The 17,914-nt window shown below is 43.5% G+C and overlaps 1 protein-coding gene across 1 annotated transcript in view; it reads left to right on the plus strand.

Annotated features, from left to right (window-relative positions):
* Window positions 1-5,172, plus strand: part of LOC142652449 (neural-cadherin-like) — an 89,031-nt gene extending 83,859 nt beyond the window's left edge. The window contains exons 32-34 of the mRNA XM_075828087.1: window positions 31-182; window positions 2,151-2,210; window positions 4,654-5,172. Coding sequence (XP_075684202.1) covers window positions 31-182; window positions 2,151-2,210; window positions 4,654-5,070 — 629 coding nt within the window. The 3' untranslated portion in view covers window positions 5,071-5,172. The remainder of the gene's footprint in view (window positions 1-30; window positions 183-2,150; window positions 2,211-4,653) is intronic.
* Window positions 5,173-17,914: the final 12,742 nt, after the last annotated feature.

Genomic DNA, 17,914 nt, shown 5'->3' on the forward strand with positions numbered 1-17,914 from the left:
AATTTATAAAAAATTATCTTCTTGTTGCAGCCTTGTTGGTCTCTTATACTGTATGGAGTCAGTGGGGCCGGTCTAAGTTTCGGAAAGGAGGAGTTTATCATATACCTGCTGAGCATGAAAGCTGGGAGGACATCCGAAGGACAGTCTTAAATTATAGTAAAGAAAGTGGAAAACATGACCAGGTACAGAGATAAAAGCAGAACTTACAAAACTAAAACAAGATTAAAGACAGTATAATTATTACGAATTAGAGGACATATAAATCCAATAAACGGACCCCACTAACCCAAGGAAATTAAAACGAGATGGAAAGCTTATGTAAAAAGATTGACCCAAAGCAAACCATGTCGGACAAGTCATCAAGTTATGTGTTAAGATGATATCCACTTTGTTGCAAAAAGAAGTCTTGCCAAAAATAGCAATCTTTGAATCCCACATTTTTTAGAATTAGGCCTGGAATCGCACCCAGACATTTCATCCAAGAGATGAATACAGGGATCGAGAGGTATTGCCAAGTTGGGTTTGCTAAGATTTTTATCCATTAATCCTGAAACATATGCAATTCATATGTAATAAGTCAGCGTCCAAGGCATTACATCTTGGATAGCGAGAGTTTTGGCGGATCCGCATCAAAATCTGTAAGTCCATATAATTTAACCTATTCATGCCGCTTCGTTTTTTCATTATTTCCTTCCCGCTTTCCAAAGCCATAGGAGTGCTTTTATTTCTGTACAAATTGTATTTTATTAACGACGCCATTTAATGTGCCATATAATGTACCGAGAAGCTTTTCAAAATGATTTGGTGAGGTGGAATAAAAAGCAATTCCTTCATTGTTTATGGGGTTGTTTTATGGTTATTTTGTATATTTTTTACATTAGGGGAAGAAATTGAACTTTTCATTTTTTTCCCTATAGAACTAAAAACGTTATTGAACGCATATTTTAATTATTTTTTTTTTAGTCCCACTAGGGGACTTAACATTTAAATCGTTAGATCGCTAGTACAACACACTGCTATTCTTATGTATTGCAGTGTATTGTGCTCTTAGCGTCCTTTTATTAAGCCATGTCTTAATAGGAGGACAAAGTTGACAGACCTGGGGTGACAATCATCGGTGCCCCGCGACCGGGTCATGAGGGTGGGATGACAGAGGGAACCCCTCGTCACTATTAACCGTGACATCTAAGTGGTTAAATAAGCAGGACCAGTGTTATCTTCAATGTAATACACAACTGACACCACCTTCCGACTTTAACATAAATTTACAGTCTCTCTACAATGAAGCATCGTGTCGACATGTGACCGCTGCACCCAATCCTAGGCTGCAGCAGTGACATGTGATGACACATAATCGCTGGAGGCCGGGTGTACAGAGACCGGCGGAGTACAAGGGAAGTGTTGCCATAGAAGCGCCAGTGGTGATGCTTTTCATCAATATAGAGCCTCATTGGTCTTATCTTGCTTGATGTATTAGCAACATTTAGCATTTCCCCTAATAAGTGAGGGAGAGATTTATGGAGCCATACTGGACCTCCATATGCCTCCAATTTCAATTTGTCTTTTCTGTCAGATTCCAAATGGTGCCATGATCCATTAGACGGATTACGGAGCAATGCTTCTAGGGGAGAACATTGCCATAATACGGCACTGTATGGAGGTACTATACAGCCGCACATGGACTGCCTAAGGCCTTATACACATCTGCAAGGACTCCGTATACCTTCGTACAGCCTCCATTTAAAGACTGCCGTGTGCTTGGGGCCTTATGGTATCTATCAGATGCCTTAAGAAATTATGCACATCTATACCCAATAAACTCGGATTCTTGAATCGAACTTGCTGATTAACAAATGATATTCAAATTAAATTCTCTTTCAGTCATATCTCTACAGAAACTATAGGAGTGGTCACATGAACCCCTTTCAATGCATTTGATTGGCCACGACGGTCGAAATTACTAGCTCATCCGCATATTGTTTGTAACAATGTTCAGCCCCTGCCCTTTCCCATCAGAGGATAAGGAGCCGTTTAGGCCCACTGACGTCTCTCCAGGGAATCTTATAGATGTCTTTACATTAAGAAGTCTGCTGACAAATGCCTTATAAGAGTAAGATTTTAAAACAAATCAATTCTATTGTCATTTGCAGCACTGGAAGAAAGCGGACAGACTAAGCGGAACAGTAAACAACAAAGACACAAAGGTCATTGTAAGTAGAGAATCCATTATTTCCATTCCATTAAACATTTATATTATTCTACTTCAAAATTGCTTTATTTTATATTTCAGGGGAGCACTTTTCCCAAAATACCTGCAGAAAATTCAAGCTTGCCGGTCTCTGCAGGCAGCCATTTTTCATGCTTTTGCTGTGACTCCGTCCCTTGACAGTGAGCCAGTCCTGAGTTGTATGATGTAAGTGAGCAGGTGAGCACACAGCAACTATGGATATAAGAGAGCGTGCAGACGTGTGTAGAGCTAAGTGCCGGTTCACATCAGCGTTGGCTTTCCGTTGAGGGGTTCCGTCGGACGTTTCCGTCGGGTGAACCCCTCAACGGAAAGTCAAACGGAAACCTTAGCTTCCGTTTGCATCACCATTGATATCAATGGTGATGAAACATTGCTAATGGTTTCCGTTTGTCACCATTCCTCAACGGAAACCCAACGCTGATGTGAACCAGCCCTAACTCAGGGGACATGATAAATAACTGCTGGCAGAGACTGGCGTAGACTCATTCTATTTTATTAAAACAATGGTGGATCCACATGATGTAATTATATCAGCTGATGTTGCTGTGGAATGGTCATATGACAGAAATGAATCAGGAAAAAAGTGGCTGCCTACTCTGGGGGACCCACTTCATTCATGTCTTCAATGCATTTCCATTCTTTTGAATGTCCGGCATGCAATACTACATTTTCCCTGCAGTATTCGCTGCAGGGGAAATGTATGGCCAAGTATATCTGATCAAAAGAGGTTTTTTTTTAAGCTGGACCCACTGATCATTCAAGCTTTATCCAAATGCCCCAATGATATCCTTTAGGGACTGTTAGCAGAATACAGGCCTGCCACTTATTGCAGCCTATATTCAGAAAGTACTGTTGTCACAGGAGCTGTTGTGTTGCCAATCACCACATCACAAAGTGAATGCCATTCAAAAAATGGTGATCGTGACTACAATGCTCCAATACAGAATTAAATTTTCAGCAGATCTGCATCTGTTCACTAGAATTTAATTTTAGAGTTAGAATTTGATCTTATATATGAGTATGATATACATCCGGTATAATAGTCCTGAGCTGCATTCATAATTCTGCTGTTTGTGATTGAAACAGTTAAAAAGGTTGTTGTCAGATGCATCCCTAACAGCTCAGCCTCTGTTCATATCTGCGCTACAATTTCCGGTTATACTTTTCTATCATAGGAACAGAAAAACAGAAGCGCTGGATCAGTCAAATGACGGACACCAACGGCGCTCGACGGAGCCCATTTACTTTAATGGGTTCCGTCGGGTTTCCATCATAGTTTCCGTAATTTTGTCGGACAAAATAGCGCTGCATGCTGCGCTATATTGTGCTGCAAATATGATGGAATCTGCTATGGAGGCTCCTAAGCTCCTATAATGCCAATTTGTTTTTCTTACATCAGTGCCTGTTATAAACATGACCATTCCCAGCATGCAAATCACCAGAGCAAATGCTATACAGACAGTATGCCAGCAAGGACTGCTTAAAAGATTACAGCTCTGAAGCCTGCAGAATTGTGAATGCAGCTATGGACCTATAATACAACTCAGGATCAGTACAAGATAAGTAATGTAATGCATTTACAAAGTTACTCAACTGTTTGCAGATTAGTTTAAACTGTGTGTTCAAGGGTGGAAATATACTATACTATAAGGGTATGTTCACACGCTTAACAAAAAAACTTCTGAAAATTCGGAGCTGTTTTCAAGGGAAAACAGCTCCTGATTTTCAGAAGTTTTTTGAGCAACTCACGTTTTTCGCTGCGTTTTTACGGCCGTTTTTGGAGCTGTTTTCAATAGAGTCTATGAGAAAACGGCTCCAAAATCGTCCCAAGAAGTGTCCTGCACTTTTTTGACGAGCCGTCATTTTACGCGCCGTATTTTGACAGCGATGCGTAAAATGACAGCTCGTCTGCACAGAACATCGTAAGACCCATTGTAGGCAATGGGCAGATGTTTGCAGACAGATTGGAGCCGTCTTTTCAGGCGTAATTCGAGGCGTAAAACGCCTCCATTACGTCTGAAAAGAGGTCGTGTGAACCCAGCCTAATAGTTAAAGCATTGTTCCCATCACAGAAAGTGATCATGGGGGTCCGACTGCCTAGACCCCACCGATCCTGAAAAAGTAGGGGTCGCATTGAACCTTTGAGCCTGCAACCTCTACATTGGTTTTCCCTGCGTACCCATATATGCCATCACTATCTGTAATGGGAATAGGCTGTATTCTGGAGCTAATCTCAACAATATTTTTTTATCATTAATGGTACATAGTCTGGAAGAGTGTCCCAACTAAAATGTTGAAAATGCAAGTAATATGTATGAAAACTATCTTCACTATGAAAACAGTATAAAGACAGTCTACTGTACATACTCCTCTCTATGATATAACCGAGCAGTTTCTATTTTCAGAATGGATATGACCTCCAGAAACATAGAAAGCAAACACAAGCAAATACCCATCGGCTCAGTTCTACCTCAAGTGAACCAAGAACATCAAAGCTTTATCATAAGCCAGACCATCTGCTCAATGCCGATAGATACAGAGGACCCTTCCATTCTGAAGAGACCAAAACTGAGGGCAGTGTCTCCAACTCCCAGGAGTATGTGGCTCATATTGTTTGGGCAGCAGATAATGATAAGACATGCCACCCTCCCGATGCTCTCCATATATACTGTGCAGAAGGCAATAACTCAATATTTGGGAGCCTGAGTTCACTATATTCTTCTAGCACCAATGAAGATTCGACTTTGCTTAACCTAAGTGAATGGGGACCAAAGTTTGACAGACTTAGAGATGTCTATCATCCGTCTGACACTCAAGTTTAGCTACCCATAGAAGCATTTTGTAGAGCTTAATTTATTTATAATATAGGTTGTTTTTTTTTAATGTATATATGGAACATGCAATAAATGTACTAGCCGAATTAAGACATTGACTGGTTGTATCTTTATTGTGCACAGTGCCTGTCAGACAGTGCCTCTATGCACAGTACCTGCCAAGGTGTGCCCCCACACACAGTGCCTGACATAGAGTGCCCCCACACACAGTGCCTGCCAAGGAGTGCCCCCACACACAGTGCCTGTCATAGAGTGCCCACACACACAGTGCCTGCCAAAAGAGTGCCCTTATACACAGTGTCTGCCAGAGAGTGCCCCCAAACACAGTGCCTACCAGAGTGCTCCCATGCACAGTGCCTACTGTAGAGTGCCCCCATGCACAGTGCCTACCATAGAGTGCCGCCATGCAGTGTCTGACAGAGTGCCCTCATACACAATGCCTTCCTGAGAGTGCCTCCATACACAGTGCCCATCAGAGAGTGTATTCACACAGTGCCTACCAGAGAGTGCCCCCATCCACAATGCCTACCAGAAAGTGCCCCACCGCACATTGCCTACCAGGGAGTGCACGATAAACAGTGCCTACCAGAAAGTTCCCCCACACACAGTGCGTGCCAGAGAGTACTCCCATACACAGTGCCTGCCAGAGAGTGCCTCCATACACAATGCCTTCCAGAAAGTGCTGTCATACACAGTGCCTACCAGAGAGTGCCCCCATACACGCTGCCTACCAGAGAGTGCCCCCACACACAATGCCTTCCAGAAGGGGAGAGATATGTTAAAAAAAAAAATTACGGTGGCACTATACATTTTCGGAGCACTATGTGTGGAAGCACTATATCTTTTCAGGGCACAATCTTTGAGGGAACTTGATCTTTGCTGGCACTAATATTTATGTGGGCACTATATGTGGGATACAATTATTTCTGCAGTATATTATAGGGGCATTGGGCAGCTCATGATCTTTTAGGTATCTTGAATGCCAATTGGTCCAGAAAAAGTTCTGTCGTTATTATAGTTATTACAGGACATCCACTTAAATAAGAGAGAAAAATCCTTTGAAGTAGCTGAGCATTATGTTATGATATGTTTCTTGATATTCTGCAATGAAGGGTGGTGCAGGTACGGACATCATGGGGTCAGGGTTCCAACAGGTGGTTAGTAAGTTCCGAAGGCATGAATCACTATGGTGCAGGCTCTACAGGGGAGGACATATAGTGAGCGTCACAGCCCTTCAATTTGTGGGGCACCGAATTCTGACTATACAATGGAGTTTGATTTTAATCAGGACCAGTGCAAGGCGCCATCAAAAAATCTAAAATGTATTATTTCTGGACAAAACCAGCACACACGGAGTAGAAAAAATGTATTTAAACTTTATTATGTCCAGTTAAATATTGAGAAAAATATATATACATATAAATATACCACTTCCCTGGACAATACCAGTCACAACTATTTACAAAAATTGTGTACATTAATCCCTTAATGACATCCGACGTATGGGTACGTCATTGTCGTTAGGTACTTAACCCAATCCAACGTATGGGTATGTTGGAGCGTTATATGGTCACTGTGTCTAAAGACATGATGACAGAGTAAAGATTGCTGCTGTCCTTGACAGCAGGACATCTTTACACGTGGCCCAGGGGGGTGGCGCTCCCCCACGCATCGGCGATCGATGTGAGTGGTCGGTGAATTCAGACCGGCGAATCGCGGCTTTTTGCAGCTATAACATATCACTGTGCCGCAGGGCACAGTGATACGGTGGGGATTGGTGTTGTCTAGGACGGCACCAATCCCTGCCATGTACTTGTAAGACAGTAGTGATGGTGCCACCCCCCCCCCCCCCCCCGATCGCTACCATTGGCTGGTCATAGACCGACCAATCGTAGCCATGGTGGACGTTTCAAACACCGTGCACCAGCTCTGCCCACCGCATTCTGGTTTGGAACGGTGAGCAGAGCTGGTGTGTGAGTCTGTGAACCGAATACTTACCGTTGCTGATGCCTTCTGTGCTGCGATCGTCATCTGCTGCATCTTGCTGTGTGATCACTGACTGTGATCATCATCAACTGTGCTGCTGCTGTTTTTGTTTTTTTTCAGCAGCAGCACTGGTGATTGCTGAATTTCCCTTTCCCAGTCCCTGTCCCTGTGTTATTTTTTAGCCTATTTTTACTGCACCATCTTTTTGTGCTGAGTCTATAATCAGCCTCAGTGGTAATTTGTTGATGCAGGTTTTTTTGGGCCTTTTTTCATATATAAAACTGTAAAAAAATATGTTAAATGTTAATATTAAATAAAATATAGTTAGGTGTAGCTAGTACCTGTATAGGTAGGACGTTAGGGTAGCGGTAGTTTAGGTGTAGCTAGTACCTGCATAGGTAGGACGTTAGGGTAGCGGTAGTTTAGGGGTAGCATAGGTAGGGCGTTAGGGTAGCGGTAGTTTAGGGGTAGCTAGTACCTGCATAGATAGGGCGTTAGGGTAGTGGACGTATAAGTTAGGGTCCGTTTTATAATAAAAAAAATTACATAGCATTTTAGGTAGCTTTAGCTATACAAATTTTCTAAAGTTAGTGTCAATTTACTGTAGTATATTTCTTATTCTACAGTTTTTTTCTAAAATATAGTGTTACATTTAGTGTCAGTGGTTACTGTAGCTTTATAGTTTTAGTCTAAATTGACTGCAGTATAATTTTTATACAGTTTTTTTTACTGAAGTTCTTCACTAAATTTTACATAGCGTAGTTTTATAGTTTTAGCCTAAATTTACTGCAGTAGTTTTTATTCTACATTTTGTTTTAGCAGATTCAACGTCACAAAATTTTAGTTAGTGTCAGGTAGTCAGGAAATTCTTTACAGTTTTATATTGTCATAATTTTTTGTTACTGAAGTTTGTTCAGCAAATTTTTCATACTTCCATTTTTTTTCTAAACTTTTATTTTCTTTCTTTCTTTCTTTCCTTCTTCTCTTCTCCTTTTTTTTTATTCAGCAATTTTGAAATACACGTGTAAAAGCACAAGACATACAACCCCATGTGTAAAAATAAAGTCAGTGTTACATGTGTTCAAGCACTACACACTCCCTAATAAAAATGTCCCAATCATCCCAAAGGGTCTATTCAGCAGAGGAGGCATACGCCACCCTGCCCTCTGTCACTGATTCCGCCAGCAAGGGAGAAGAGGAATTCGCCCCAGACATCTTGTCCTTCTCCTACTCATCATCATCATCAGGTGATGAGGAACCCCCGCAAAGGCAACCCAGGATATCAGCTGAGGCAACCCCCTGATAAGTGATCCCATGTGGAACCCACCCCCTCAAAATTATGAGCCTCAGATCCCCGAATTCATAGGTAGCACAGGAATTCATTTTGAGACTGAAGGGTTCACAGAAATAGATTTTTTTAAGGTTTTCTTCAGTGAGGATTTAGTGAATTTAATGGTGGCCCAGACCAATTTATATGCCAAGCAATTTATTGCACAGATCCCCACGTCATCATATGCTAGACCCTTCAAGTGGACCCCTCTAGGTGCAGCGGAGATGCTCAAATTTTGGGGCCTTGTGCTGCATATGGGGCTAGTAAAGAAGCCACAGATCAGGCAATACTGGAGTACAGATGTTTTGTACAAGGCCCAATTTACCGCATGGCAATGCCCTGGACACGCTTTGAAGCTATTCTTAAATTTTTGCATTATAATAATAATGCACAGTGCCCAGCCCGTGATGACCCCACATATGACCGCCTATTCAAAATCAGGCCAGTAATTAATCATTTCTGCATCAAATTTCAAGAAGAGTATACCCCCCAAAATAACACTGTAATAGACGAGTCCCTTGTACATTTTAAGGGTAGGCTAAAATTCTGCCAATACCTGCCCAGTAAGAGGGCAAGGTATGGAATAAAAATGTACAAACTGTGCGAGAGTAGCTACAGGTTTCTGGTTTATGAAGGGAAGGACTCCAGGATTGAACCCCAAAAATGCCCCACCGTCCTGGGAGTTAGTGGGAAAATAGTGTGGGATTTGGTGCACCCACTGCTGGACCAGGGTTATCAACTTTACGTGGATAACTTCTACACCAGCATTCCACTATTTAAAGGCCTCTCCACCAGAAGTACTGCAGCATGCGGCATGGTGGCAAAAACCAGAGAGGCCTCCCTAAAACACTTCTTGGCCAACGTGTTAGAAGGGGTCAGAGCAGGGCATTATGCAGCGAGAATGTGTTGTTCGTCATGTATAAGAACAAGAGGGATGTCCTTCTCTTGACCACAATGCATGGGAACGGCAGCGCCCCTGTCCCTGTACAAGGTACCACAACAGTGACCCACAAGCCAGATTGTATCGTGGGCTATAACAAGTACATGGGAGGGGTTGATCTCTCAGATCATGTGCTAAAGCCCTATAGTGCCATGAGAAAAACAAGGGTGTGGTACAAAAAGTTGGCCGTGCACATGGTACAGATGGCATTGTATAACGCTTACGTGCTAACCAAATGTGCAGGCCGGACAGGTTCATTCCTTAATTTTCAGGAGGAGATTATCAAGATGCTTGTGTTTGAAAACCAGACAGGGGAGGGCCCAAGCACATCTGCTGAAAGTGGGGGCGCCGGTATTGTACCAGGGCAACACTTTGTCGGCATCGTTCCCCAAACCTGGCCTGTGTATAAAGGATTGCTTCAAGGCTTACCACACATCTATGAATTATTAATTTTATTATGGATGTACATTTTATTTTACTCTGATTTACTCTTCGCAACATACACATGCCCCCACATTATATATTGAAACACCACTAAATACAGCTTAATTCAAATAAATTCAGACAAAAAAACCTGTGGAGTCAAAATGCTAACTATACCCTTAGATAAGTTCCTTGAGGGTGTAGTTTCCTAAATGGGATCACTTTTGGGGTGTTCCCACTGTTTTGGTCCCTCAGGGGCTTTGCAAAGGCGACATGGCCTCCGCAAACCAATCCAGCAAAATCTGAATGCCAAATAGCACTTATTCCCTTCCGAGCCCTGCCGTGTGTCCAAACAGCCTTTTATGACCACATATAGGGTATTGTTTTACTCAGGCGAAACTGATCTACATGTTGGGGCGCTTTTTCTGGTTTAGTTCTCGCGGAAATTAAAGAAAATTAGCTAAACCTACATTTTATTGAAAAGAATTTCGATTTTCATTTTCACGGCCTAATTCCAATAATTTCTGCAAAAAAACCTGTGGGGTCAAAATGCTAACTATACCCTTAGATAAGTTCCTTGAGGGGTGTAGTTTCCTAAATGGGGTAACATTTGGGGGGTTTCCACTGTTTTGTCCCCTCAGGGGCTTTGCAAATGCGACATGGCCTCCGCAACCCATTCCAGCTAAATTTGAGCTCCAAAAGTGAAATGGCACTCTTTCCCTTCTGAGCCCTGCCGTGTGTCCAAACAGCAGTTTATGACCACATATGGGGTATTGTTTTACTCAGGATAAACTTCTCTACAAATGTTGTGGTGCTTTTTCTGCTTTAGTTCTCGTGGAAATGAAAAAAATTAGCTAAACCTACATTTTATTGAAAAGAATTTTCATTTTCATTTTCACTGCCTAATTCCAATAATTTCAGAAAAAAACCTGTGGGGTCAAAATGCTAACAATACCCTTAGATAAGTTCCTTGAGGGGTGTAGTTTCCTAAATGGTGTCACTTTTGAAGGGTTTCCACTGTTTTGTCCCCCCAGGGTCTTTGCAAATGTGACATGGCCTCCGCAAACCGTTCGAGCTAAATTTGAGCTTGAAAAGTCAAATGGCGCTCTTTCCCTTCTGAGCCCTGTCGTGTGTCCATACAGCCATTTATGACCGCATATGGGCTATTGCTTTACTCAGGAGAAACTGCGCTACAAATGTTGGGGTGCTTTTTCGGCTTTAGTTCTCATGGAAATGAAAAAAAATTAGCTAAACCTACATTTTATTGAAAAAAATGTAGATTTTAATTTTCACGGCCTAATTCCAATAATTTATGCAAAAAACCTGTGGCGTCAAAATGCTCACTATACCCTTAGATAAGTTCCTTGAGGGGTGTAGCTTCCTAAATAGGGTCACTTTTGGGGGGTTTCTACTGTTTTGGCACCACAAGACCTCTTCAAACCTGATATGGTGCCTAAAATATATTCTAATAAAAAGGAGGCCCCAAAATCCAGTGCTCCTTTGCTGCTGAGGCTTGTGTTTCAGTCCATTACCACTCTAGGGCCACTTGTGAGATATTTCTAAAAACTGCAGAACCTGGGCAATAAATAATGGGTAACGTTTCTCTGGTAAAACCTTCTGTGTTACAGAAAAAAAATGATTAAAACTGATTTTCTGCAAAAAAAATGAAATTTGTGAATTTCACCTCCACTTTGCTGTAATTCCTGTGAAGCACCTAAAGGGTTAAGAAACTTTTTAAAGCTGTTTTTAATACTTTGAGGGGTTAGGTTTCCAAAATGGGGTGATTTATGGGGGGTTTCTAATATATAAGGCCCTCAAAGTCACTTTAGAACTGAACTTGTCCCTAAAAAAATAGCCATTTGACATTTTCTTGAAATTATGAGAAATTGCTGCTAAAGTTCTAAGCCTTGTAACGTCCTACAAAAAGAAAGGAACATATATGGGATATGTGAACTAGTAACTATTTTGTGTGGTATTACTATCTGTCTTAGGCCTGATTTACACGAGCGTGTGCGTTTTGCGCACGCAAAAAATGCGGCGTTTTGCGTGCGCAATAGGCACTTAACGGCCGCATGTGTCATCAGTGTATGATGCGCGGCTGCGAGATTTTCTCGCAGCCGCCATCATTTTGATACTCCGTTTGGATGGTTGTAAACAGAAAAGCACGTGGTGCTTTTCTGTTTACATTCAGAGTTTGACAGCTGTTGGGCGAACCACGCAAAGCATACTATTACCTATTTAAAGGCACAGTGTCAATGGGAAGGAGCCTCTCTATATTAAGGAAACACCTTAAACATAAAAAATGCAAAAAATAAATAAATAAATAAATATATATATATATATATATATATATATATATATATATATATACAACTGAATACAGAACATCAATAGTCAACTTCCTACAGTTATATAATCCAAATTCTGTTAGCGTTATGGATAACATATGTTGACACTTAGCGGATTAGCTGCGGATTTTCCGCTACGGATATCATTGTGGAAAGCACGTGGCGTATTACAGTAGCAGCAAAGTCTCATCCATACGCTGTAGAAAATCAAGAAAACATTCATAAAATTACCTGCAGTGCAGTTTTTTTTTTACTTTGCAGCATGTCAATTTACTTTAACGTAAAGAGGGGGATTGTGATATGGAAACATACCCTGGACAAAGCTGTGTGGTGAAACTCGAGTCGGGTCACATGTTGGACCTCAGCGGTTTTTCTCTGTTTGACTTATATCTACATACTTCTTTATTGTGTATTTTTGTGAGTATAATAAACTCCTAGTTCTTAACCCCTTCCCGCCGCAGTCCTTTTTCAGATTTTCATTTTTTCCTCCCCACCTTCCAAAAGCCATAACGTCTTTATTTTTCCGTCGATATAGTCTTATGAGGGCTTGATTTTTGCGGGACGAGTTGCAGTTTTTCGTAGCACCATTTATTTTGCTATATAATGTACTAACAAACGGGAAAAAAATTATTTGTGGGGTAAAAAATGAAAAAAAACCAGCGAGTCCTCCATGGTTTTTTGCGTGCCGTTTTTACGGAATTCACTGTGCAATTAAAACAACATGTTAACTTTATTCTGTGGGTCAATATGATTACGGCGATACCAAATATATATAGTTTTTTTCTATATTTTACTACTTTTACAAGTAAAAACCTAAGTGTAAAAAAGAAAATTTATTTTGTGCCGCCAAATTCCGAGAGCCATAATTTTTTTATTTTTCCGTCGATTAAGTGGTTTGAGGGCTTATTTTTTGCGGGATAAGCTGTAGTTTTTAATAATACCATTTTGGTGTAGATGCGACGGTTTGATCAGTTTTTATTTAATTTTTTGTGGGAGATTAAGTGACCAAAAAATAGAGATTCTGGCGTTTACAATTTTTTTTTTTTACGGCGTTCACCGTGCGGGTTAAATAATGTTAAATAAGTTCAGACTTTTACGGATGCAGCAATACCAATTATGTTTATATATTTTTTTTTACTATGCTCTAGGGCAAGGGTCTCAAGCACGCGGCCCGCGGGCCGCATGCGGCCCCTGGGGCTGTCATCTGCGGCCCGCGGGACACAGAGCCGCTAGTATCGGCTCTGCTCCGAGACTCTGGAATTCCCTGACATCGCTGTCCACATATGAACAGCGATGTCTGGGGCTTCCCCAGAGCCGGAGTCCCGGGCAGAGCGCTAGTACAGGCTCTGCTCCGGGACTCTGTGGAATTCCCTGACATCGCTGCCCATATATGGACAGTGTGTCAGGGTCTTGCCCAGAGCGGAGCAGAGCGCTGGTGTCGGCTCTGCTCCGGGACTCTGTGGAATTCCCTGACATCGCTGTCCACATATGAACAGCGATGTCTGGCGCTTCCCCAGAGCCGGATTCCCGGGCAGAGCGCTAGTACAGGCTCTGCTCCGGGACTCTGTGGAATTCCCTGACATTGCTGCCCATATATGGACAGTGTGTCAGGGTCTTGCCCAGAGCGGAGTAGAGCGCTGGTGTCGGCTCTGCTCCTGGACTCTGTGGAATTCCCTGACATCGCTGTCCACATATGAACAGCGATGTCTGGGGCTTCCCCAGAGCCGGAGTCCCGAGCAGAGCGCTGGTGTCGGCTCTGCTCGGGACTCTGTGGAATTCCCTGACATCGCTGTCCACATATGAACAGCGATGTCTGGGGCTTCCCCAGAGCCGGAGTCCCGAGCAGAGCGCTGGTGTCGGCTCTGCACGGGACTCTGTGGAATTCCCTGACATCGCTGTCCACATATGAACAGTGATGTCTGGGGCTTCCCCAGAGCCGGAGTCCCGAGCAGAGCGCTGGTGTCGGCTCTGCTCGGGACTCTAAGGAATTCCCTGACATCGCTGTCCACATATGAACAGCGATGTCTGGGGCTTCCCCAGAGCCGGAGTCCCGAGCAGAGCGCTGGTGTCGGCTCTGCTCTGGGACTCTGTGGAATTCCCTGACATCGCTGTCCACATATGAACAGCGATGTCTGGGGCTTCCCCATAGCGGAGTCCCGGGCAGAGCGCTAGTATCGGCTCTGCTCCGGGACTCTGTGGAATTCCCTGACATCGCTGCCCATATATGGACAGTGTGTCAGGGTCTTCCCCAGAGCGGAGTCCCGGGCAGAGCGCTATTATCGCCTCTGCTCCGGGACTCTGGGGAAGCCTCTGACATCGCTGTCCATACATCGACAATGATGTCAGGGGCTTCCCCAGAGCAGGAGTCCCAGTGATGTCAGGAGCACAGCTGGAATCCCAGGAAGAGCCTACTAGCGCTCTGCCTGGGACTCCAGTTCTGGGGTTGCCCCTGACATCTCTGTCCATATATGGACAGTGATGTCAGGAGCAGAGCTGGAATCCCAGGCAGAGTGCCAGAAGCGGCTCTGCTCCGGGACTCCAGCTCTGGGCAAGCCCCTGACATCACTGGGGCAGCCTCTACAGAGGGCACTGGGGCAGCCTCTACAGAGGGCACTGGGACAGCCTCTACAGAGGGCACTGTGGCCTTATCTACAGAGGGCACTGTGGCCTTATCTACAGAGGGCACTGTGGCCTTATCTACAGAGGGCACTGTGGCCTTATCTACAGAGGGCACTGTGGCCTTATCTACAGAGGGCACTGTGGCCTTATCTACAGAGGGCACTGTGTCCTTATCTACAGAGGGCACTGTGGCCTTATCTACAGAGGGCACTGTGGCCTTATCTACAGAGGGCACTGTGGCCTTATCTACAGAGGGCACTGTTTCATTATCTACAGAGGGCACTGTGGCCTTATCTACAGAGGGCACTGTGGCCTTAACTACAGAGGGCACTGTGGCCTTATCTACAGAGGGCACTGTGGCCTTATCTATCTACAGAGGGCACTGTGGCCTTATCTACAGAGGGCACTGTGGCCTTATCTACAGAGGGCACTGTGGCCTTATCTACAGAGGGCACTGTGGCCTTATCTACAGAGGGCACTGTGGCCTTATCTACAGAGGGCACTGTGGCCTTATCTACAGAGGGCACTGTGGCCTTATCTACAGAGGGCACTGTGGCCTTATCTACAGAGGGCACTGTGGCCTTATCTACAGAGGGCACTGTGGCCTTATCTACAGAGGGCACTGTGGCCTTATCTACAGAGGGCACTGTTTCCTTATCTACAGAGGGCACTGTGGCCTTATCTACAGAGGGCACTGTGGCCTTAACTACAGAGGGCACTGTGGCCTTAACTACAGAGGGCACTGTGGCCTTATCTACAGAGGGCACTGTGGCCTTATCTATCTACAGAGGGCACTGTGGCCTTATCTACAGAGGGCACTGTGGCCTTATCTACAGAGGGCACTGTGGCCTTATCTACAGAGGGCACTGTGGCCTTATCTACAGAGGGCACTGTGGCCTTATCTACAGAGGGCACTGTGGCCTTATCTAGGGGTGTGTTGCATTATCCACAGAGGGCACTGGGGCACTATCTAAAAACGGGCTGCCCAATCTTGACATGTGTGCTAACTGAGCCGCTGGACTGCATTTAGCGACACAAACTGGAAAGCTGGATTGTTGAAATAAGCACGTGGAGAAATATCTCAAATTTTAAACCTAGCGCTATTATTATAGTAATGTAGTATTATTATTCTAGTAATATAGTGTTATAGTAGTTCAAATAACTAATTGATTAACAATAATTTTGTATTGTATCAAATTTGAAAGTAATGCGGCCCGTCAACTTCCCATTTTTTCTATATGCGGCCCACTTACCCGGCCGAGTTTGAGACCCCTGCTCTAGGGAGAAAAAGGTTTTTTTTTTGAACTTTTAATATATATCTTTTTTGACACAAAAAAAAACTTTATCTAACTCATTTTTACTTTTTTTATTAGTCCCCCTAGGGGACTTCAACCAGCGATCGTTAGATCGCTTGCATGATATGCTGACGTATTGCAGTATATCGTGAGTCTGACAGGCAACTATTAAGCCCTGCCGGAGTGCTCAAAGATGGCGGACCTGGGGGACTTCATTAGGCCCCCAGGCAGCCATAGCAACGATCGCCCTCCCCCCCGTGATTGCATTGCTGGGGGCGCGATGAGCTATTAGAGGGGGTCGCCCCCCTCTTTCTAACGATTTAAATGCTGCGGTCGCTATTGACCGCAGCATTTAACAAGTTAAACGAGCGAGATCGTGCTTGGGCGCGATGCCGCTCGTTACTCTGAAGTGTCGGCCGTAACAAACAGCCGACACCCGCATCGTATGGAGCGGGTTCACTCCGTGAGCCCGCTCCATACTTCCCCTACCCGACTATGGCATATGGATACGTCAAATGTCGGGAAGGGGTTAATATCTGGAACCATTGCGTTATTACACCATTGGGGGCCGATATTTTCCTTTTCCTTTTTTAGAGTGATTATGGAGGATTAAGACTTGTGTTTGGTAGACATGTCCTCTTTATGAAAAATGGAGATCCTTAAAGTACAACATGATTTTGTTTTTCACAGATTTTTATTCGATATTTCAGAACAAGGAAGGTATAACAATTGTCCACAAACATTGGACAAGATACAAGCAGAAAAATAACAATGAAGTTCGCGACGGGAACATCATACATTGCAATAATATCAGTTACACATTTCTCAAAGTATAGAATACATTCAGAGTAACTACATTGCATAAGAGGTAGTAACTTGCAATGAAGGAACTTCAAGAATCTGAAACAAAAATGATACAAGAAGGGAGAAGAGAAAGAAGTAAAAAAAAATGGAAAAGAGGGAAGGGACAAGGGGAAAAGGGTGCTCCTAGTACCTGGTCCTCCCACATAGGAGGGGATATACAAAATAAAAATCATGAGGGCATATGAGACTTCCACGGGTCACAGACCTTATTAAATTTCTCCTGAAAGTCTGAGAGGATACTACTAAAGTGATTTGGATTCCACAAGGGGATATATGATAGTGGGAGTTTTCCAAGCTCTTGCTATTGTCATCTTAGCAGCCAAAAGTATATATTGTATAAGCTTGCGTGTATATTTAGGAACTGATGAGATAGGACCATTTAAGAGAGCAGTAGCCATATCAAGAGGCAGGGATAGAGGAAATGAAGGTTTGTATTTCGGATCAGAAGTTGGTCACTGTTGGGCATTCCCACCATGTATGGACTAATGAACCCATCTGCCCGCTTCGCCGGAAGAAAGTCGGATCACTAGACGGAAACATGCGTGATAGTCTAAGTAGGACCATATACCAACGTAAAAGGACTTTGTACCCCACTTCAATCAAAGTTGTGTTAATAGAAAGTTTAGCGGTAGTATATGCCATCTCTCTCCACTGTGACACCTCCAGCTTTTTTCCCATCTCCTCCTCCCATTTCAATATATAGGGCAATTTTCCATTCGGAGTGACCAGTTCAGCGTACAAACAAGTTATTCTACCTAAAGTAGAAGAGGTCCAACATAACCTTTCCAAGGGTGTCATAGTAGAAATATCTTCATGATTGGATTTCCAGGTTTGGAGGAAGTGTCTAATTTTGTGATATCGGAAGACTTCAGAGGGAGGGAGATCATGGGAGTCCTGAAAATATTCCAAGGACCTCATGTCGCCATTCACAAAAAGTCCTTAATTCTGTAGAAGCCCTTATTAATCCACCACCGAAAGGCCACCAGTTGCAGACCGGACGGAAAATCAGCGTTGCAATAGATAGCAG

The sequence above is a fragment of the Rhinoderma darwinii genome, chromosome 5 (genome assembly GCF_050947455.1).
Source record: "Rhinoderma darwinii isolate aRhiDar2 chromosome 5, aRhiDar2.hap1, whole genome shotgun sequence".
In the NCBI taxonomy this organism is placed as follows: domain Eukaryota; kingdom Metazoa; phylum Chordata; class Amphibia; order Anura; family Rhinodermatidae; genus Rhinoderma; species Rhinoderma darwinii.